The sequence below is a fragment of the Corvus kubaryi genome, unplaced genomic scaffold (genome assembly GCF_017639235.1).
Source record: "Corvus kubaryi isolate FWS band 111438036 unplaced genomic scaffold, C.kubaryi_AGA036_p1.0 37396, whole genome shotgun sequence".
Lineage (NCBI taxonomy): Eukaryota > Metazoa > Chordata > Aves > Passeriformes > Corvidae > Corvus > Corvus kubaryi.
In genome coordinates this window covers 17,087,735-17,110,022 of record NW_024581135.1, presented here as the reverse complement: position 1 = coordinate 17,110,022, position 22,288 = coordinate 17,087,735, and the positions used below count along the sequence as shown (strand labels likewise).

The 22,288-nt window shown below is 38.7% G+C and overlaps 1 protein-coding gene and 1 long non-coding RNA gene across 7 annotated transcripts in view; one reads left to right on the top strand and one right to left on the bottom strand.

Annotated features, from left to right (window-relative positions):
- Nucleotides 1-16,310, top strand: part of KCNH7 (potassium voltage-gated channel subfamily H member 7) — a 220,538-nt gene extending 204,228 nt beyond the window's left edge. For all 6 annotated transcript variants that reach the window (XM_042040298.1, XM_042040296.1, XM_042040297.1 and 3 more), the window contains 4 exons: nt 5,481-5,744; nt 10,387-10,552; nt 13,836-14,028; nt 14,681-16,310. In XM_042040298.1, coding sequence (XP_041896232.1) covers nt 5,481-5,744; nt 10,387-10,552; nt 13,836-14,028; nt 14,681-14,947 — 890 coding nt within the window. In that variant the 3' untranslated portion in view covers nt 14,948-16,310. The remainder of the gene's footprint in view (nt 1-5,480; nt 5,745-10,386; nt 10,553-13,835; nt 14,029-14,680) is intronic.
- LOC121670305 overlaps nt 1-22,281 on the bottom strand; it is a 38,747-nt gene extending 16,466 nt beyond the window's left edge. Inside the window, exon 1 of the long non-coding RNA XR_006018103.1 lies at nt 22,161-22,281. This is a non-coding gene — a long non-coding RNA (uncharacterized LOC121670305). The remainder of the gene's footprint in view (nt 1-22,160) is intronic.
- Nucleotides 22,282-22,288: the final 7 nt, after the last annotated feature.

Sequence of the window (22,288 nt, the reverse complement as noted above, 5' to 3'; positions counted from 1 at the left end):
CAAAAAGTAGGTAATTAGACATTTTATAAACTTGAACAGTGCTATAATCCTCTAGAGATACCAGTTTTTGCTTTCTTATCACTTAGTTATTAGTTATAAGGACCTTATGGTTTTACTTTCCTTTTTTTTTTTCTTTTTTCCCCTACTATTTTGTCCTCAGGGATGCATTGGTCGTATGTAGATGTTGGAGCAAGCTATGCTTTCTGCAGGCACTCAAAAAGGTTTATGAAGGCAACACTTCTCAGTTTACCTGATCACCTGTCATCACCTGAGATGATCAGGACAAATTGAATAGACAAATTTCTGTTCAGCTGAAAAGTGGTACAATGCTTTGTTCAAGTTGTTAGTCTTCTGGAACAGACTTTCAGATGACCTTTCCTGGAATGTATTCCTTGTCAGAACATGAGTTAAGACTGGCATTGACAAACATCCAGATGTCATGACATGTCGGAACTCTAAGGCCAAGTCGATTCTGAGACAAGAGTTCAAATGCTAGAATTCAAGGCTCATAAATGTCTTAGGTTTGTTTAAGTGGATTTGGGTAAGTTGTAGTACTTTCTGAAACATCAGAGACATAAGGGTTAAATATTTCCACAGACAAGAGCAAAATCAGTTTTCAGGCAAGTTTTCTGGTAGCAAAGGTGGAGTAGCTCTCATTTCAAATGCTACATGCAAAATCAAGTGCTGAATTTACCGATCACTTGTCATGCATTTGAAAATATTATGGGGATCATGTCCTTCTCCCAGTGGAAAATAAATCCATGAAAATTCCTTATACTGTTTACCATAAGACTGCAAAGGAATACACATAACTTTGTTCTTTTATTCTTAGATAAAGGAACAATATGGCAAAAAAAAGTTCACCATACCAACACTTATCCACTGAATGACCAGGCACTGGGTTGCTTTTCATTTCCTGTGTACAAGCAGTCACCTTCCTCCTTTTTGATATCTTCCTTTAGCCAGTCTATCAGAAGGCGCTCAGCTATATTTAGCAATGTACTCCATACCAGTCACATTCGACTAAGTATGAAGCAAACAGCAAGAAAAAAAATTGAGTAGCATTTTAATTCGCAGTTTAATGATCCTAAACTCACTGATTGGCATTCTATAAAGTAGTTTATTCTGTGTACAGCTTGAGTAGACTTCTCTGGATTCTCATATATTGGTCCTGCTCCACAGTACCAGTACTTTTTGATATTAGCTAAATATTATGTATGGCTTATAATGTTCTTGCACCCCTAAGTGAAAAGCAGGGATTTCAGGAATTAGGATTACCATTTTCCCTGACTGATTGTATACTATTCCCCATCTATATGATGGAAAACATAGATATGGTTTGAACACCAGTGTGCATCAACACCAGTGCATCAACAGCTTTTGATTTTTTTGACATTTTGAAATTTTGCACTCTTTCAATCCTGTTTGTGGTATTGTATTTAACATACTGTCTGAAATGCTTGGTCACTGACTTTTCATTCAAAATATTTGCTGCCTGTGGCGGGCACATAAGGCATTTTTCTGCTCTCTGACAAGTTAACAGGCATTCTTAAATTAAAGAAGAGATAACAAATAGTCATGATGATTAGCAAATACTTTGTTCATACATAGAACCACCATGGGAGTACCTGGGAATACCACACAAGAGAGAGCTTGTAACAGTTGAACCAAAATTCTTGCTGGGAATCTGAAGATCTCCAGACCTTTTGAGCCATTAACCAACCTTCCATCTAAGTCACAGTGTGCATTTCTCCTTACCAACGCATGCACTTGGTGTAGTGTAAAACAATTTTTTCAGAGGAAAGGGAAGATGTCATTTCTGCTGAACAGATTTATAGGTGTGCAGATCATGTTAATGATGAGGATTGTCTGTGCTATAGTTTGGAATATAAATTGCTGTATGTGGCAGTGAGGAAGTCATTCACCTCATTTCCTGCACAAAATCAAATTTGTCTCAGCATATTATGGGATTTTTTTATTGGACGGCTGAAAAGGAAGTAAAAATTTTCTACCTTCTGAAACACTAGGCTACATAGCTAGCTTGATTAATGATGACAAATTCCAGTTAATGAAATTACAGCAGTATTAAACAATGCTGCTCCATAGGTAATATACTGCTGACACTTTCACCAATATTGTTTGCAGCAGACTGATACATTAAGAGAAAATACATCTAGATCATGCAGACTGGCACTACTTGAGCAATGCAAAATTTCAATATTGCAGACCGTATCACACAAAAGAAATTGTCTGACCTCTGATAACCATCCTGTGAAGTAGGATTTTAATGCCAGTATTTCTGTGAGTCACTGTCATAGCTCTATGACCCAGACTTGTGACAACCCCATTTCTTCCCTTCCTTTGCCAGTGCACGCACGAAAAGCAGGACACAAACCTTCTGATAATTACTTCGAAGATTTTGGAATTTCCAGACAGCAAATGTCAGAGGACACTGCCTGTAAACTTGGCGGGCACCCAAAACATACAACAGGCTAGAACAGTCCCATAAAGAGTGTAAATGATGTTTGTACATTTTGGTTAAGCAGGAAATTACAGAAATAATCATCTTCAGTAAAACAGATTCTATCAGTCAGAATCAGAAAGTGAAATTTGTCTTACTGGAAAAGGAAAGAGAAAACGCTAGAACTGGTGTGGGGAGGGGAAAGGAAGGTGGGGTTTAGTGATTACATTTGGAAGAAGAACAGAAAGGGATAAAAAAAACTTTAAAAACACTTTTCTGTGTGACAGAAAGTGAACATATCCATACATACACAGATAGAAAAGTCTTCTCTTCTGGAAAATCCATTCCAAACCATTGACTGGATTTCATTACAAAAGGAGGGAGAAATTGGAGAAATTCACATTCTGAAAAAAGCCCTACCTATATATTATTTGTAACTTATTTTCCACTGAGCTGCAGAGGCACTGCTAAGGTGTTGAGCAGAGGTATGGAGCTTGCACTGTTACCAGGTCCTGAAGAGTCAATAAAATAGAGCAGTTTCTATTTTTATTCATACCCTAGGGGCAAAGTATCACAAGATTATCCTCCAGAGAGAAGAATCTTTAGCATTAAATAGGAGTCTTTTAAAAGAAAAACAACTTTTGACTCTCTGTGTATAGCCAGATGCCAAGAAGATAACGCAATGGCAGTAAAGCCAAAGATGTCTGTTTTGAAATAGATCTGCTGATGAACAAATCTTCCCTGATTTCAATAGGCAGAAGCCTACATTCAACAGATCTCTGCCTTGCTTCTCATGCCAGTGAGATCATAATACTTGGACAGCATTTGGAAGATAGTGTATTCTGTTGTTCTGATATAGATGGAGACTAAATGCAGGGATACCAACTGAATTACCCTGGTTTTACAGAAGAGTAGTTATTAGCAGAATCTGGATTCATGTTTCTGAATATTTTGTCATTTTATGAATATAAGAGATAAGACAGTCTGCTATACTTCAGCTGCTAAACAATTTTTTTCACTCAATGACCCCTTCTTAAAATTAGTCCAGTGCTTGATTTGTATTCCACAGAGTGCTAATTACAGCTGCCGTTAGTGCACAAAATCCCATGAACATACAAAATTACCCTAAAAATTGGCGATTTCAAGCTTTCATTAGGTCTTTTTCCCAGGTTGAATTCAGTCAAACACTAAGTAATTAGGACAATTTACTGTAGCGTGACTGTATGTTTTCAATATATTCCCACAAGAAATACCATGGGAGACATCTATAATAAAATTTTCTTATGAAGCTTTCTTTTGTTTTTGTACAGTTTTGGAGATGGAATTGCCAAGAACATGGCATTTGACTCTCGAGTCTGAGCATCCCTCAAGAACTTTACAGTGCCAGTCCATTTGCAGTTGTTTTGACAACTTTGCAGTAACTGAGCATCACCAGTATCACGTAGAGCCAGTAGTCCTGCTTAACAGAAGCCCAGTAAAGTCACTTCCATTTGCGGTTGTGTTAATTGCCCTTGGAGACTCTAGAGGGTACAGGTACAGGTACAGGAGGCCTGTCATTGGGTTTATTTTGCTTTGTTACTGGGTTTATTTTGTTCACCATTACCTGCCCTCCCTGCTCACAGATTTCTGGACCCTTGAAGGGTGCTCTTTATAGGTATTGCATTCTTTTTATGTGCAGACAAAGATAATTAGATGAAGCCACACTTTCATTTCCTTATAGTGAAAACAGAGAAGAATAGGGAGTATACGGAATGGTGTATACAGCCACTGCTGTAGGCTATAAGGACTACAGACATTCCAGAACTATGTTGATTAGTAATTAGCACAAAGCAGATGGGAAATCATGCTGTCTCCCCAGGAAGTTAATGCAAACTCGTTACAGTATTTATATGTTGTTGAGACTACCCTGCTAGAATGTGTTTTAAATAAATAGAGGAACTGAAATTATCTTGACATTTCAGTTAAAAATAGGTAAAACCAAATTTTGAATTCAAAGTTAGCTTCAAGTTTATGCTGAAAAGAGATCAAGACTTCTCTGTATTAAGAAATTATCATTCTTGGGTTTAAATCCTTTTAATTTTTACAATATGTTTTTAAAGGTATCTGCTTTTAAAGGTATCTGCTTTAAATCTAGGCTTACTTTCTGTCTCTTAAGAGGACTAAATCTGCTGCTGCTCACTACAGACCTTGAATATGATTAATAAAAGATTCATTCTCAACTTGACTGGTACACTGCCACCATATATATCACAGAATATTGTTTACTTTTGTTATTCAAAAGATTGGATGTTCAGAGAATTGCAACTCTAAAGGCTAAGGAATTTGAGCTACTTTGCAAAGTTGTTTTGAGGAGATCCCATGAAGTCAGACTAGGAACTCCCTTCTTTGTGTTTCTCTCTACCATAGCAATCCTGTAATAAATATGGAGAAATATGCTCTCTGGTTAGTTGGGCCCAGAAATTTTGGGGATGAGTGGTTGATTAACATATATGCCTCTTCTGGGAAAAGAATAATCAACAAATATGCTCTCATGTGAGAATAACTTAAATGAGTATTTCTGATACCTAGTCTAACATACATGATGGTTAGCCTGTCAAGACTGTGATAAATGCCCAATAATGAGAGAAATTGGAAGACAGAATGAAATAGTTCATATTTTGTAGACTTATATAAAGCTTCCTTAAATTTTGTCCTCCTTGAAAAATAAAAAGTATACACAGGAGGGCTGTGTTGGATAAAGCCTTTGTTGTTTAGATATAAGCAAGTTTTTGCAAAATGAGTTATGGTTTATGGACTAAGAATCCTTACTACATACATGCAAATATCTTCTAGGACTTCAAAAGAAATATAAATCTCCTCTGATAGAAGACTCAAAAAAAGGCTTTAAAGTATTTTTTTTTCTAACAGACAGTGAACTTCCTACCTGATATAAGAATCATGTCCATCCTCAGACCATAATAAACTAGAATAAACTTTCATTAATTGCTTATTTTTGTATACAATTATTTCTGTTTCACAGATTATTTCAGAGAGAATGATCAGAGTGATCCTGAACCCTCAGGAGACAGCACCAGATACTATCAATCTGTTAAGAAACATTTTGAGGAGAAAAAAAGTGGGTCATCATCTTTTGTGTCCTCTATTGAAGATGAGCAAAAACCCCTGTTCTCTGGGATAGCTGATTACCCATCTGTAACAGAGAAAACCACAGAGGTGGACTTTGAAGAAATGGATCATGATACAGAAGAAATTCTTATTGACAAAAGAAGCAGTTCTTGCAAAGGTAATCCAGCTGTTGCTATTTAGAAAAGTTTGAGCAGACATCTTTTTAGTCTGATTAACAAAAATAATTTTCTGAATGGTTCTCTTGATTCTTTACATAATATTTACTCCAAAAAGCTTAAGAAAAAATATTTTTGATCAAAAAATTATTATTTCTCAAGAGGCTTAATGTAGTTTAATTCAGTGGGAACTGGATTACAGTTCTGTGGGACTGGATTGTAGAACCTCCAGAAGGCCATTCTAGGTTTTACTGTAAATCATCTTGTAACTGAACTACCTAAGTAATTTACAGAAACACTTCAAAATTGTCCACTGGTACTGGACTTCACTGAGTGCCCATTGAAAACTGCACTCAAAGCAGTACAGAATCTCCCAAAGGGTATTTGATGTGCCAGGTTTGGATGACAGTAAAAAATTCTAGATAATGAGAGCCGGACTAACTAAACCTAGTGATAGTTGCACATGCAAAAAATTTTTTCAGATAACTAATTTTATTCATTGCATTTACAAGGCACAACAAAAATTATGTGAAAAAAAATTCATAATAGCTTGGAAGAATACTATCCTGTCTTGCTGCACCTGTTGGTTAAAGGAGTACCATTATACTACACAGAAAAATCATGACTTCCATAAGTAACACACAAGAATAAAGATTTGAGCTTTTGTATGTGACAAATAATCAGGAAATATTAAGCAATCTCAGATACTTTTACATAGAGTTAAATCATGTAATTAAAATTACATCTAATATACTAAAATATTAATTTTCTCAGTGATGTGAAAGGAAATTAATGAAAAACTCTGTATTAATATACAATTTAAATATTGCTGCAAGTTCATTTGTAATTCCTTCAGTCCAAAGGGAAGAATTACATATTTATTGTTTAATGCTGTTTCCATTGAGACAATTTAACCATTTGACTATCATTCAATAAACTTTAGGCTTTTAGGCTATCATTTTAAATAAACCTAATGATTAATCAGGCCAAACAATGATTTTAACATCTCAGAGGTATGAATATGTGAAGTCTGGTCTCTTCAAGTTAAGGCCCTATAAATCTGCATCACGTGAACTTGTTGCATTCATACTGCAATTGGAAACCTTACCTTTCCCCTACCAATAGCCAGAAATGTGTCCTTGCAGGTATAGCAACATTTTCCAGGGCAACCTATTGCAGATTTTATTTGAGCTAAATTTAGCATATCTAAATGTTACATGTTTTGATTAAGACCACACTCTTTTTTCCACTTTATAATTTAGCACTTCTAGTAATGTTATGCAAGATAATGAGCTTTCTTGCAACATTTATAAAACCTAAAAGGTGAATAAGATTAGCTTTTACTGATATATGTTTCAAACTAAATTCTTATTTTTGCTGTTAGAGATTGATTATAATTTACCAGAAGAGTAGTTACAAACATAATGAACTTGTGAAAAAAATTCTGCTTTTATGTATCCTCATATATTATGGTACTTTATAAATCTTGAATACAAATGCACTTGTATAAAGCTACTCCAATTCATTACCACTGTGACTGATACATATTTAATTATCTTTTGTTTTGTTTTAAGCTTTGGTCATTACTTCAATGAATGGAAAGACTATTAATAATGTATTGTATAATTTGGCAGAAACAGTGTAAACATCTCTCTCCTAACCCTAGAATGCAACTTTTAACTTTTAAACATATGGCTCTTTTTGAAGACCTGAGAATTTTACTGTAGCTGTTAGCTACTGGTTAAGGAAAAATGCTATCTTCACTTGCTCATTATTTGGGCTAAAAGTCTGATTCTTTAATTGTTCCAGTGAATGTAGTTATACATTTATTGACTTAGTTCTCAGTCTAAGATTCTTCAAGTCCTGGAAGACTAGAGTTGGTTATGAAGTTGTAGCTGCTGGTGGGCTTTTCTGGGGTTACTAACACATACGGAATACCTGAAAAGATACTTAGATGAGAATAACACCATATTTTATAGAGTATTCACTTACTTACTGTGTGTGAACTTTTGTCATTATAGTGCCAATTCATTTGCTTTGTCACAAATTAAGCATCTATTATAACAGTTTCCAAATACATATTCTGGGACAAAAACCAGCTGTGATTTCCCTAGGATAAGCCATGGCGTTGAAAATCTGTGATTTTAATGAATGACTTATTGTGTAAAGTAACCAATGTCTTGTTTTTTACAGGACATTAAAAAGCAGCGAAATGCTCTTGAAATTCACTGCTTATAAATCTACTGGATTTACAAAATCCATTGCACCTAAATCCATAGTTTGAAACTTTACCCCAGAATTTTTCATAGTATGTTCCCTTCAGTTTCCTGAGAGCTTTCCAACTTTTCCTTGAACACTGCAAATTGGGCCATGTGTGCCTCCTAAAACCAAATTACATGCTTTTGTGACACCCTTTATCTCTTTCTTTCTGTTGGCTTAAGTTCCTGAGAAGCAGAACGGGTTTCTGTGTAGCCAAGATTAAATCTCTTTCCTCTTCCTTCTGCCCAGTGCATAAAATCAGTTATAGGTCGTCACATGAAATTCAAACACTCTCTACAGCTCCAGGAAACCTTCTACCACCTGCTAACCAAAGATCAGATAATGTAATAACCACCTTTGTCTGATTAAAAAAAAAGAGAGAGACAGAGAACAAAGTCTCCCCTTACACTTGGAATCATGTAGTGAGAGCTCCCCTTCCTGGCTAAATCTACTTGAAATACTAAATCTGAGCAGGAACTTCTTTTTTTTTTTTTTTTTTTCTCTTAGAGAAACACTGCTCAAAGACATGTTTGAAAGGGATTAGCTATTAGCATTTGGACAAAGCTCTTACATGTCACCCACACTGTGGGGTTTTTTCTCTTCTCTTTGAAACATGGCTCTAGCTGCTGTGGTTGCTTAGAAAAATTTCACAAGTGTGAAATGAATGTAACCTAGGCTGAGTTAACAGCGTGCGGTGCCAAGAGAAGTGTTAGGAGAAGCTCTGCGCAAATCATTCAGGGACTGATGTGGGATTCAAATCCAACTGCAGATACCTTATAAGCAGTCAAGGATTTTGCCCAGCTGTATGCTGAAGTAGCAGCCTAGGTGCAATAAGAACTTTAATATGTTCTATAACTTCATGTAGTTAAGTAATTACAAATACAACTCTGAGCAGATGTTAGCGTTTAAACAGTCTTTTTTATCACATCAAAGAAGAATGAGTGATTCTGACCAATTTTGACTGTTTTCATGACAGATTCATTCAAAGTAAACAAAGGCTGTGGGGGGCAGGGTGAGCTGTAGAAAAACCACTGTTCAACCTAAAGTCACCTGTAGGCTCTGCAAAGGTCACAGCAGGATCCTCATTCTATACTTGATAAGTGCAACAAGTATATCCCATGATAATTGATATGTAACCTTTCAACAGCTTGGTGAACAGGAGAAATGGAAGAGAGCCGAGAATGTAAACTAATTAATAAATCTACAGAGGGGTAGATTGAGTAAACTGAGAAAGAAGTCCAGGAAAAAGGAAGGAGTGTCCCTGAGCTCTGTTTGGTAGTCACATGCAGTATTTGGTCATAGAGATCCAAGAACCAGGAGGGTCAAAAGGGATGAAATTTGGGCACAGCAGGTATAGGGTGAGACCTGGAGTAATCATCATCTTTTTTTTTTGCAAAGGGCTGGAGATAAATAAATATAAATTACTCATATAATGAGTGGTTTCAGATACTTCATGTTTACCATGAAGCTTCATTTAATACCAAAGTGATTTCTGGCTGACCCAGCAATGCTGAATATTTCATTCTTTTAGGAGTCCCAAAGAATTAAACAAAATGGACAGGCACCCCACAGTACTGTAAGAGTTTCAGAGATGTGCTTTACACAGTGATGTAAGGATTGGGTGGGAGAGTAGTGATGCTAAAAGCTACATCAATGAAAATCAATTTCCTTTATGAGAAAAATAAGCAGTATCCTTTTTCAAGCAGTATGAGCTGCATTAAATGGCCCTTGTCTCAGAGAAAACATATTACACTTCACCTAAGACAAGTAGTGTTACAGTTATGGGTAAGAAAGGCAGCTGCCTGAGGCCTGGCACCTTTCTCTAGAGGGGACATTCCAATACACTGTACCACATGCCCACTGCTGCAAATGCAATGCAACAAATCCTTCTTTTACACCACAAATTAAGCATTGAATACACTTCAATAGCACATTCAAGGGAAAGAGAAGGGGTCTTAGTCAGGCCTCTGAAGTGCACTATCAAAGACATTCAAGTACATCATTTAATGCCTTTAGGTTAGACAAAAATTTCTATTTTCAGTGAATAAAAAATTGCTAAAAAAAACACCTCTAGAAAATTTGGGATCCATTTGTAGAACAACAGAAATAAAACTAAAGATTCAGTGGCAGAACTCTGATGCTGCTGTCTAGACAAAGCTGCTCGTTTATCTACAGCTTCAAAATGTTAGCATGAATATGACCACTTTTATCTTTCCTTAAGGAGTAGTAAGGAACAAAAAGAGATGTTCAGTCAATGTGCCAGTGTACCAATTTGCCTTTCAAGGTTTTGAGAAACATGAGTAAGTGGGATGCTTCAGAGGTGCCAATCCCTCTCTAACTCTACATATATAAATCTATACTTTTATATGTTTTGTTTTTCATCAGACATCAACAAAAGAAACTGGGAAGAGGAGAACATCCAGGAGTACCAGGACTCCCCAGTTCAACCAGCATTATCCCATGTTACATGGGGAATCTGTGAAACTGAAAGTGATTTTATATACGGGGAAGTGGAGAATCGATTAGATTTACTTCAAGAACAACTCAACAGGTAAGAATAAAGAGAAAAAAACCTATATGTGAAAGAGTACATAATACAACTGATACTGATGATGCTACAGGAGGAATGAGTTTGTGCAGGAAGTTTCCAAAAGCGTTCAGATCTTCAGAAGTTCAAAAGTACAAAAATATGCCTTATGGGAATATCACTGTTTTGTCTGTAGGTATTCTGAGGAGCCTATGTATCACCTAAGTTGGGCTTTCCAGAACCTTGGAAAAAACAGTTCTGGGAATTCTGGGTACACAATTTTTGATACATTGCCAGAATATTCATCTCTTTTACCTCCAGGGACACACATTAGCTACTCTGAATGGCCTTGCAGTGGAGCCTTTCCCCTCAGCTGACTGTTTTAGAAAACCAACTTTTTAACCAAGAAGTTGTACTGAGGCACCTCAGATTGTTAAATTTAAATCTCACCTCATCAAGAGAGCTGTCCCAAGATCATAGAACCATCAAACAGTTTGGGTTGGAAGGGACATTAAAGATCATCTAGTTCCAACCCCCTGCCATGGGCAGGGACACAAAATGGCAATTTTCAGTATCTTCAAGATCTGAAGTACTTTTTCTTTCCTGGAGACTCACCAGCTGCCTGCTTCTTAAAATGTATTGCAGATGAATTCCCTTTTTGATGCATTAACTTTTTTTGCAACTCTATAATAAGTAAGACATGGAAGTATGCAAAGGCACAATACTTATACCTGTTACAACAGAAAAATGATGCTTTCTTTATCAGAGTCCAGTATCACCTTTGCTTAATACTGATATATTACTCTTTACTGGCAGCTAAGCAGCATAGCTTAGAGCGTCTTAAAAATATGGTTACACAGTTTTGATCCATCCTGCACTGTAATTTACCATGCAACTTCACTTAATTTTAAATTGCCCTATGCTCAGGAGCGTGGCTTTTTTTCATTATTTTCAGTCTGTAATTCCATTACTTTCATTATTTTTCCATGACAAATACTATGACACACACTCAGTCCTAATTATACTTTAGTAGCTCTTCACTGGCATTATGTGCTGTATATTTTAGCAATCAGTTTAAAGCTAGGTTAACTGCATATTGATTCCTTCATCTATTAGAAGCCAATCAAATGAGTATTTTTCATTTCTGAATATGACATAATGCATTAAAAAGAGATTTTTAACACTTAACCCTAAACTGCTGTAATTTCTAATTGCAGCAAAGTCAAGTAATCTAAGTAACTGTAAATGTCACATAACTAAATGCCTGCAGGATCCCCATCAACAGTATGTAGTATTTTGGTTACATTTTATTTTCTGAAACTTTAAGTTCTCAAAACTGAAGTTATACCTCAAAGTTACCCATACTTTTATCATGCAAGTTCTCATTATTTTCTTCTGTGAGAGAATATAATTCTTGCTGATAAACTAAGAATTAAATTGTTATGTATTTCATTAAATCACTTTATTCTTTAACTCTTCTCATGTTTTTAAGGCTTTTCATACTTTTGGGATTTGGGGCCTTGCTGGGTTTTCTATGAATATAACAGACAATATCCTTTCCCGCCTTTGTCAGATCTGACCTGCCAGGTTAAAAAGCGTGGTCACTTCTCCCTGAACTTTTCCATGCCAAGTTAGAGAATTGGCATAACACTCAATTATTAAAGAGACACAGAGGGCTGGAAAGCCACTGTTCAGGGAATATGTCCCTAGAGTTATCTCTGTTTAAGCAATTGGAATTTCATGGAGACTATGGGCCAAGCATCTAAGGTTCTCCTGTTTGTTTGGGTAACATGGATTTGTTTTAAATTTTGGAGAATGGAAAGCAAACCTTTATATGCAATGATGATGAATAAACACTGCCAGAGATACTCTTTCATTTGAAGTACCAGGAAACTTTCAAGTACTAACAAAGTAAGAGGGGAGCAATTTTAGAGTTAATTCAAAGTCAAAAATAATCTTGAATGCACATCCTCCAATGCTGCCTTTTATTCAATGAGGTGTTAACGCCCAGGTTTGGCAGGTGGAAGTTCTCTGGATGGTGGCATGCTGCTGTTCCTGCAGCATGATGTGGCATCAGCACCATGCTTGTATGAGAATAGCACATTTGCAAGTAGCAAAGAACCCAAGGGAGATGAACAAGAGGGTGAGTAGGGCACGTCTGACTCTAACAGTAGTCTGGGTTTGGGCCTTTTTTTCTGAGAGCTAATGCCTCAAAACCAGCTTCTCCCGATAAAGGAAGGAACAGCATTCCAAACACACTTTGGGCATATCTTTTGGATTCACAGATGCTTTTATAAATAAATGACACAGGCAATGGACAACTCCAACAAGATACAAAATAACACTAGTGCAGCACTAGCTGGTAAAAGCAAAAATCTGACAGCACGGGATAAATTCTGCTACCATAGGGAGCCCAAGTAGTAACACAACATTAAGGGCTGCTGGCAAAGACCTGTTTACTCTGTCAGAAGCTGAGTTGCTGTACAGAAGGCTGTATATCTGCATGACAGTCTGTCAGCATGTGCTGTAGCCTTCCAGCAGCTGGGAAGGCACAATAGGCATTACCTTTTCCTGAGTTTGTCACAGATTTTGACAAGACCATTTAAAAATCATTTCAGTGCTATGGAACTGTAAGTATGAGCAACATAATCAGCTCAAGTATTTCAGAAGTCATATACAAATTTTTGAAAAGGCAAAAAAATATTTTAAAGGTACAAGATTTGAACATCAGAAATGCTGACATTGATTCTGAGGTCTGCATAAGTTTGAATAAATTTTCACAGTAATGAGAATTGGGCAGTTGGATTTTTAATGATTTTGGAAGCATCTTTCTTTTTCTAACTGTGGAAAAGCACAAATGTGACTTCTGCTTAGTTCAGTGCATTGTATTAGCATGTCAGAATTCACTGTCAGATGCATCAAAATAATGTCCCATTCTCAGCCAGCACAAATCAATTTAGTTAAAATGAAGAGAATACATTTATTCCAGTTATTTTCAACCAGATACCCAGTCCCCCGCATTGCTTCTTGTTGCAAACCTACGGCCCAGTGATGAACTCATTCTTAATATAGCAAAAACCAGAGAAAAGCTCGCAGGTATATTTTGCAAAGGAGAGGGAGAGCCAGAAGCTTTGGAAGGGCTCCGTACTCCCTCTACTGTTCTCTTCTATTTAAGACATGGTCATGCCACAACAAGCATCGGTTTTACTGGTAAAGTGCAGGTCCCTCTTGAACACCTCTGTAATCAGTGTGTAAAATATATCTGTTCCTGGTATATGAGTTTACTGATTTCATGTTCCTTCTCTAGGCTTGAATCCCAAATGACTGCTGATATCCAAACCATCCTGCAGCTTCTGCAAAGGCAGTCAGCACTCATTCCACCTGCCTACAGCATGGTGACAGCAGGTGCAGAGTATCAACAGCCAGCAATCCAGGTCATACAAAAGCTTCAGCCTGCAGCATCAGTTAAAACAGACAGAAGTTTCAGTCCTTCATCTCAGGTAAGTACATGTCCAATAAGATCAAAAGAGGTCTCCTAGTTTATCTTATGAGGAAGAAATGCATACCAATCTAGGTGCTGGTTCACTAGTTCAAGGAATACAAAATTATTATTTTGACCTAGCATCTCCACAGAGGGCTTAGACACCATGGTTTTAGAGGCCACATTTTCTGTGAGGGTTTTAGAGATTCGTACAATGATTGTATAATCAGACAGATCTACTTTATTGTCATGTTTTTCACAAAAGTTATCAGAAAAGAAATCAAAATGGTTAGAATGTTCAGAATTATGCAATTCTGGAGTTATGCTCTAAAACAGAACTTCATATTCACGAGTGTTGAGATCAATACTCTTAGATTGGGTCTCAAGAGTAATCAGTCCTTTAGAAAGGGCTGCATATATGTGTATCTTGATGTCATATTAGCAGGTCTGAGGGGAGGAAAAGATATCCAGGCTTCTACAATTAATCAGCAGAATCGCATTCAAATACATTAAATCAAATGCAGTACCATGTAAAAAATATTTCAGTACACTGCTTAATTTTCAAAGATGGTTTTCCATGAACCATCTGAATGTGCTAATTTTGAACAGAACAAGAGCCTGGAAGAGACCAATTTAATTATTACCATCTTGTTTCTTCTCATCCCTTACAGTGTCCTGAATTTTCAGACATTGAAAAATCAAAACTTAAATCCAAAGAATCCTTCTCAAGTGAAGTGCATCTGAACACAGCTTCAGAAGACAACCTGGCTTCTCTTTTAGACCAAGAACACGACCAGTCTGTAGAGTGTCCCCCACAGCCTCGTAAAACTTGTCTGCCGCCAGTTCGGCACCCTTCCTTGCCAGAATCTTCACTAAGCACTGTAGGAATCTTGAGTCTTCATAGGCATGTTTCTGATCCTGGTCTTCCTGGGAAATAGTACTTTTATACTATTACTTCACATAAAAGTGCTTTTAATGGCTGTTTCTCCTTTTTTTTTTTTTTTTTTAATTTAAATCCTCTATACTTGACTCAGGGGCTACAAGGAATATACCATTATATGCAAAAGTACTGTATATTTTCCTAAATCTGAAGCTTGTAAGGTAAAGTTGAGCAGTTCTGATGTAAATATATATATACACACACTAACTGTATGTTCCAAATGTAAAACTGCCAGCATTCTCAAGGCACCTTATATTTTTATTTTTTTTTAAATAACATGCATGTTCTGAAATTACAGTTTACGTTGCATGGAGATTACCATTTACTGCTGTCATGGAAATAGTATTTTATTGTGGATATGTCTTCAGAGCAAATAGGAGACCAATAACAATAATTCACATAGAAAAACTCCAACCTGACCAAGCTAAAATTCAAGAAAAATGCTCTTCTAGCTCACTTTTGAAAATTGATTTATCTTTCTTCTAGTGAGCTTTTTATAATAAATCACAATGAGTCTGAATCTAAAGAAAGAATACGGTAACCAAGTCTTCTGGGCTTGAAACAATTAGGACAGAGAAAACAGCCTCCTTCCAAACTAGTTGAAGTAGGGCAGTATTTTAACAGAGAGGAAAACTGCCATATGCTGGAAAGTATCACCATAGGTCACATCCACAAAACTTCATTAAATTGGATCATTTGTTTCCACTACATTTTGGTTTTGGGTTTTTGTATTGTTATTTTTTTTTTAATTGCATCATAGAATTCAGCTGTGATGAGCAGACAGGTACTCTTCATCTGTCACACAAACATAATCAAATGCAATAAACCTAATTTCTATGTAATGCAGAAGACTGTGTTCCTTTTGTTCAATACAAATTATTACAATCTGTTTTAATTTAAAAATATTTTACACATTTTTGTTTTATAATTATTAGGGTGGCTGTTTGCAGTTACCTCTTTTTACTGACTGGCCCCTCTCCAATGCTCATACACACACCCCCCACACACCGTTCCTGGATGTGTGCACGTGTGTATTTTATGTATGTACATAGGTGTGTATGTATGTGTATATATATTTATATGCACACATACACACAAGTGTGTGTATATACCTACACTTACATGTAGGAGTATATATATAGAGCTATATATATATATATGTATATATGTAAAATCACTTTCAGAAACAATTGTAAACTTTCTTACTACAAAATGAGTAAGCTTAGCTTGTGTCCAAAGCTGACTACATTAGAATAAAATGATCTAAGGTCTGTAGGCTTTAAATACAGTATGTACTGTATGTGCATAATGCTTTGTGAATACTTAGATTTAATTTTATTAAAATATTATTCTGCTTCAAATGTCGTGGTTTTTTTAGAAGGAAATTACCTTTTTATTGCTGCTTTCAAATATTTTTAAATGTTCATATGATTTTCTAATCTTACAGCTTTAATGTGAAGTTCGTCTAGGGTGAGAACTGATTACAGAAAACCATGCAATCCAGTTAGAGGGGAAGCACTTAAATTTTACCCAAAACCAAACTAAACCCTCTGTCCTAAATCAGTGCTATAAAGAGATGCAATAGTAGCTGTCCTTCCCATATTCATTCGTTGTATGTTGGGGTCAGCATGAAACATGATGCTTTAGTCATGCGCAGCTGGTAGATAAATCCAAGGTGGGTGAATCTTTCCTCATTTAAAATTAGTGTGAGTGTTGAGCTACTGAGCATGGCTCTGCTATACCTTTGCTTTTAAAGATACCAAAATTAATTAAGTCAATACCTTTGTCACTGAAAAAATAAACCAACCCTTCCCATACAAGATCAAATTTTCTACTGCCTCATGCTACTGTTGATTGTTGAAAGGTCCAAATGCTACAACAGGCTGACTGCTCTTCCACCACGATGACAGGAGGGCTGCACTGCTCAGTGCCTTGCAGGAGCAGATCCTAGTGTCAGGAAAATTAATCCACAAACGCCAGACGTTTATGTCCAAAAAGGAGACAGAGGAGTCCTGCAACTTCATTCGAATAAAGGGAGAGAGTCCACCGGGGCACACGCCCACGGGGTTTTCTCTCTCGAGGTTTTGGAGGGCGCAGCCTCCTTTTATCCTAAGCTCCCGGCCGTGTTGCCCTCTTCCCTTCTCCATTGGCTGAGGTACTCGGAAGGTACAGCCTGCCCGAACCGCCTCCCACATATTCCCCTCCTTGAACCTGTTATTTTACCCCAAAATTCTAAAACTCAGGCTTGTGCAGACCTTTTTGTCTGTTTCAGGAGTCAAACTGTCTGGGTTCTGTAACAAACCTGTGTCTTGAAGTTGGTGGAGACATTAACACCCACACCCTCACCCATGGAATTGTTTGTAAAGACATTAGCACACATCTTTCCCCTCACTAGGGACCAATCAGAATCTCTGCCTGCATATACTCCATTGAAACAGAGTGCTGGATAACAAATACCTTCGGGGGGGTTTTGTTGTTTGAAATTTTTTTGATAGCAAGTGTTAATGACTTCCGATCTATCTCAGCCTAGTAACTAACATTCATGTCTGTTACAACAAACAAGGTAGCACATTTTCTAAAAAGGTATTTGTAGTTATGCTACATTCTAAAAAGTCTGGTATAAATTAAAAATAAAATTAATGAAAAAAGTATAATGCATGAGCATTGCTTTACAAAAGGCCTTTTCCAATTTCATCACTTGGTATTTCTCATTATTGCAAAGAGACTGAGCAAAACAGGTGGCCTGGGGAAGGAGCATTGGGGAAGAGGAAGAGTGACAACTACTGCAGTCAGTCGAAGTGAAGGAAAAGCTCCACTTCTTACTCCATTTTTTTGGCTCAAAGAGGCTTTGTTCCTTTCCTTGTCCTTGCACCAAGAAGAAGAATATCAAATGGGTGCAAATAAGGGAGATGTTATAATTTTATGGAGATTCTAAGCTCCCTGCCAAGGAATGCAGAAACAGAAGATGAAAGTTTGGTTGCAACACTCTAGCTGCCCCTTCCCTGCCACAGAAAGATCTGCCTTCTCAGGTCACTTCTTTTCTTGTTGAGATTCAACAACCAATGTTGTTGTTTCCAAACCATTGGGTTTGGAAATGTGGTGATTTTATAAACAGCAAAAATTGCCCCTTTTATTTGCAGGTGATTTTGTTGAGGGTTTTTGTGGGGTTTTTTGAAGGGCCGGGCCTCTTCAAAGTCCAGTCTGGTTTTCACTTGATAGAAATGGGTCTTTGTTATCCAAATTAAGCTGGGAATGATGTAAAGGGTTGCATACCCTCACGGTTGTAACATATCCATAGAAGCTTTCAGAACTATAGGAGGTAGGTTTTGGGTTTGCTTGGACTTAGGAACACTTGGCTATGTGCATTAAAAACCTGTAGCTAAAAATTCATATAAATTATAAGCTGTAGATACAGATAAGTCTTCTGGAAATTCAGGAAGAGCTAAAGTAGCTGAAGTACAAAAACAATGTGGACAATCACTTCAAAGGTGAGAGGTGAGACTGTACAGATGAGCAGAGCTCTTAACGAAGTTCACTGGCTCCTACCGGTAAGGGTTTAGTTCGAAGCAAAGGAGAGGTTGTGATGCTTTTCGATCATTAAGCTGTGCAGCAACCTGAACTATTTGGATGTGCACATTCACCTACAGGCACAGATTTACAGTAACACACAGTAGTCATGTGTCTTGACCTGCCCAACTCTGCTGTTTCCTGGAAGCATACGCCCAAATGCATGTCTCTTTCCTTCCACGTTCCCATGCAGTTCAATTTGCAAATGCATTCTCTGGTCTCCCACCTCACTGCTGGCTGTCTGCAGATGAACCTGTCTTCCCTTTTCCTGCTGCGGATTGTGTCCTAGCAATTTCGTCTCTCTGGTGAGCACTCATCAAAGCTCCTGTCTCATTCACCGGCATCATAGGTAACATACAAAAAGCAAAAAGCACTGTTTTTCATGGCCTCTGGCTGCCTGCTGAGGTGAAGCAACTGGAGTCTTGCCCACTGATAAATTGTATGTCCTCTCATTGGAGCTGCTGAGCTCTAAAATGCTGGACACAAATAGAATCACAGCACACTGCGATACCAGCACAGCAGAAGGTACAACTCCTCCCGTGACAGTTGCACTTAATACCACATCTCCAGATCAGCGCCCCTGATCTTTCCATCCTCTCCTGTTAAACATTCTTACCCTGTAAGAGAATGTGTGAGAATGTACACTGCAAGGTGCGGTGCCGTGCTATGCAGTGTGATAGTGGGCGGTGCGGTGCTGGGCGGTGCTCTGCAGTGCGGTGCAGTGCTGTGCGGTGCTGTGCAGTGCTGTGCGGTGCTGTGCGGTGCTCTGCAGTGCGGTGTAGTGCTGTGCGGTGTAGTGCTGTGCAGTGCTGTGCAGTGCTGTGCAGTGCTGTGCGGTGCTGTGCGGTGCTGTGCAGTGCGGTGCAATGCGGCGCGGTGCGGGGCGGTGCTGGGCGCTGATGTGCGGTGCTGTGTACTGATGTGCGGTGAGGTGAGGTGCGGTGCGGTGCGGTGCGGTGCGGTGCTGCAGCCTTTGCGGCTGGGCCACGTCCCGGCTTCCCCCGTGCGCTCCGGCCGAGCAGGGAAGGGCAGCGTCGGATCTGTAGCGGGGCCGAGCGGTGGCACAGCGCAGCCTTGGTGATAGCCAAGGGGAAAGCCGAGTGCTCCTCCCCTGCCCTGTCAGAGCGACTACTATGAACCCTGACACTCATTTCAATCACATCTGAAAGGGACAAAGGTCTCAGCAATCAGTGTAAGAGTCCAGGAGAAGAGCGATTAAGTCAGGGTATTTGCATCATCCGTGGACAGAGCAGGAGCTCAGCCATCATCTGTGCAATCTCACACTAGCTGGAATAAACAAGAGGCATTCTTTAACTCTGGAAGTGTCAAATGCCCTTTTAATGTTTGCAAACTCTTAGAGCCAGTAAAGGATTGTTTTGGGATAAATGTACAGCCTGATTTACCACCACAGCATACACGATAAAGCAAACATACAAACAGCCCATCTGCACACACTGAGCCCGAGTAAATCCTGCGGCCTCCTGAGACTGAGCAAGGAAGGTTCATGTGTCTTCCAGATAAGGTGCTGAAGGCAGAAGAAAAAGTAGTGTGGGAAACAAATTATGCTTTTTACAGAAATCTTTCAAGGGAAACTTGCATAAAGCAGAAATGAAAAAGTAATGATGACGTAACAGTGAAACCAGAGATAAGCAGAAAGAACAATGAAATGAAAGTGAAACCAAATTAAATTCTTCTACAAAAGAAGCCTCCAGCTGAAGGAGGCTCCTCTGAGAGCAGACTGCTGCAGCACATCTCAACATGACAAGCAGCTGAGGGTACAATTTGAACTACAGAAAATTTTAGGCTGAGAAAGGACCTCTGGAGATAGCTGGCTTCCTTTTAAAAGCAAGACATTAAATCAAGGACACTGTCAAGCCAAGTGTTGAATATTTCCATTGAGAAAATTTCCACTACTTCTCTGAGCAATATATTCCAATGTCTAATTGTTTCTAGAGTGGGTAATAATTTTTTCTTGTACCTGGGCATAATTTCCCCTGAAGAAACGTGTTCCAATTGCCCTTTGACTTGTTTACTCCAGTGAAGAATCATCCAACTTTTAGAAGCTCGAGAACTGTTGGTGTCCCAAAACAGATTCTTTAAGCCAGTTTGCAAGAGGCTGATCCACACACAAAATCAAGGTATTGGATTTATTTACAGTTCAACTGTCCTGGGTTGCAGTGTATTCTATTACCATCCTCATGAGCTGTTGAAACCAGGCCCATGGGGCAGTGTTTCCTTGCCTCCTCCCTCCGGACTGTCTTCTGTTAATGAGCCCATCAACGCCTGGCCTCATGACTCATCATCCCATTGTGAGATGCTTCACCCAGAAGGAGGAACCAAGCAATCCATCCTGGATATAATTTGAGATTCCAAACACCACAGACACCCTTTCCACTGGATTCCCAGAGGACAGGAGCTACACAGCCACCACTGGACCTTCTGAGGAAGAGCAGGCCCTTTCTACAGGATCATTTCTTTGACAGAACCACATCCATCACTTCAGGAGGACTGCAGCCACCACCTTATCAGACTAACAGAGTGTCAGGTTGTATCTTGACCCTGTCAGTTTGAACCAGTGGTTTTTGCCTTTTTTTTAAATTTCCCTATTAAATTGTTATTCTGACTTGGTGCCTCCCACTGGTTTGTTTTCAGACTAGTACATCAGCACAGAAAGGGGTGCTTGGTGGCAAATCCTCAAAGCCAGCACCATGACTACCAACTTTTTTTTTATGTTATAGCAAAGGCATTAACGCTCATTGGCTACAGGTTACATAGTTTTTAATATTAATTAGTACTCTTTCTTCTGTTGGTTAAATGATTCCCTTGCTTCTTATGCTGATTAGTCCCACATGCTCAGACTTTCTCTTGAGTCAGTGGTTTCCTGAATAGGTGGTCTGTGAATCGGTGGTCACAATCTCCCCCTACCTATTTCCTCTGCCCAATCAGAGCTAATCTGAACACAATTGCTGAGATGGCTTTATTAGTTTCTTCCTTACCTTGGGAGTTCTGCCAAATGTCCTTGAGGCCCATAAATTCTGTATTCTCTGTGTCTGCTATCAGTGATACATCCTTATTCCCAAGCTTTGTTAACCTCCCTCAGGTCTGACATCATTGAAACATGCCAAGCCCTACACCTTAACAAAGGCAATTCTACCAATAAGTAATTTATCTTTCTAACACCTGGACATCACTGTGGTTGGATCTCGCCTGACCCTTCTTTTCTCCACATTTTATAAATGCAGTTCTTTCAAACATACAGCAGGCTCTCCAATCCTGTTAGCCTCTGGACTCTCCAATTTTTCAGTCTCTTGAACTTGTCCCAGACCAAAACTGAACACAGTAATCTAGACACTCTGTTTACCATTTTACCTTACCTCAGAATCACACTGAGGTTCCCCAAACCCCCACGATGGAAACCAAGACTGCTTCTGAAGCTCAGTGACATGTACGATATGGGTGAAACCACATCTCAGGGAGAGACCTTCCAACAGCCTCGGACACCAAGGAAGCACCTCGTTGCTGCCAGTGCGTGCCTGGGCAGCAGCCAGTGCCCAAAACACAGATATGCTGTGAGTAGCCCGAGAATCTTTTGAGCTGGAAAGTGAAAGACTTGTTTGCGTTTATGACTGGGTTTTTCAACTCACGGTTACTGTAAAAGGTTTCGTTACTGTCAAAGGTTTCGTATTCCACGCTGAGGAGTGGCGCTGAGCGGTGCTGGGCGCGGTGCCGCCGCCCGGGCCCAGCGAGCCGGGCCCTCAGGCACCGCCCTCCC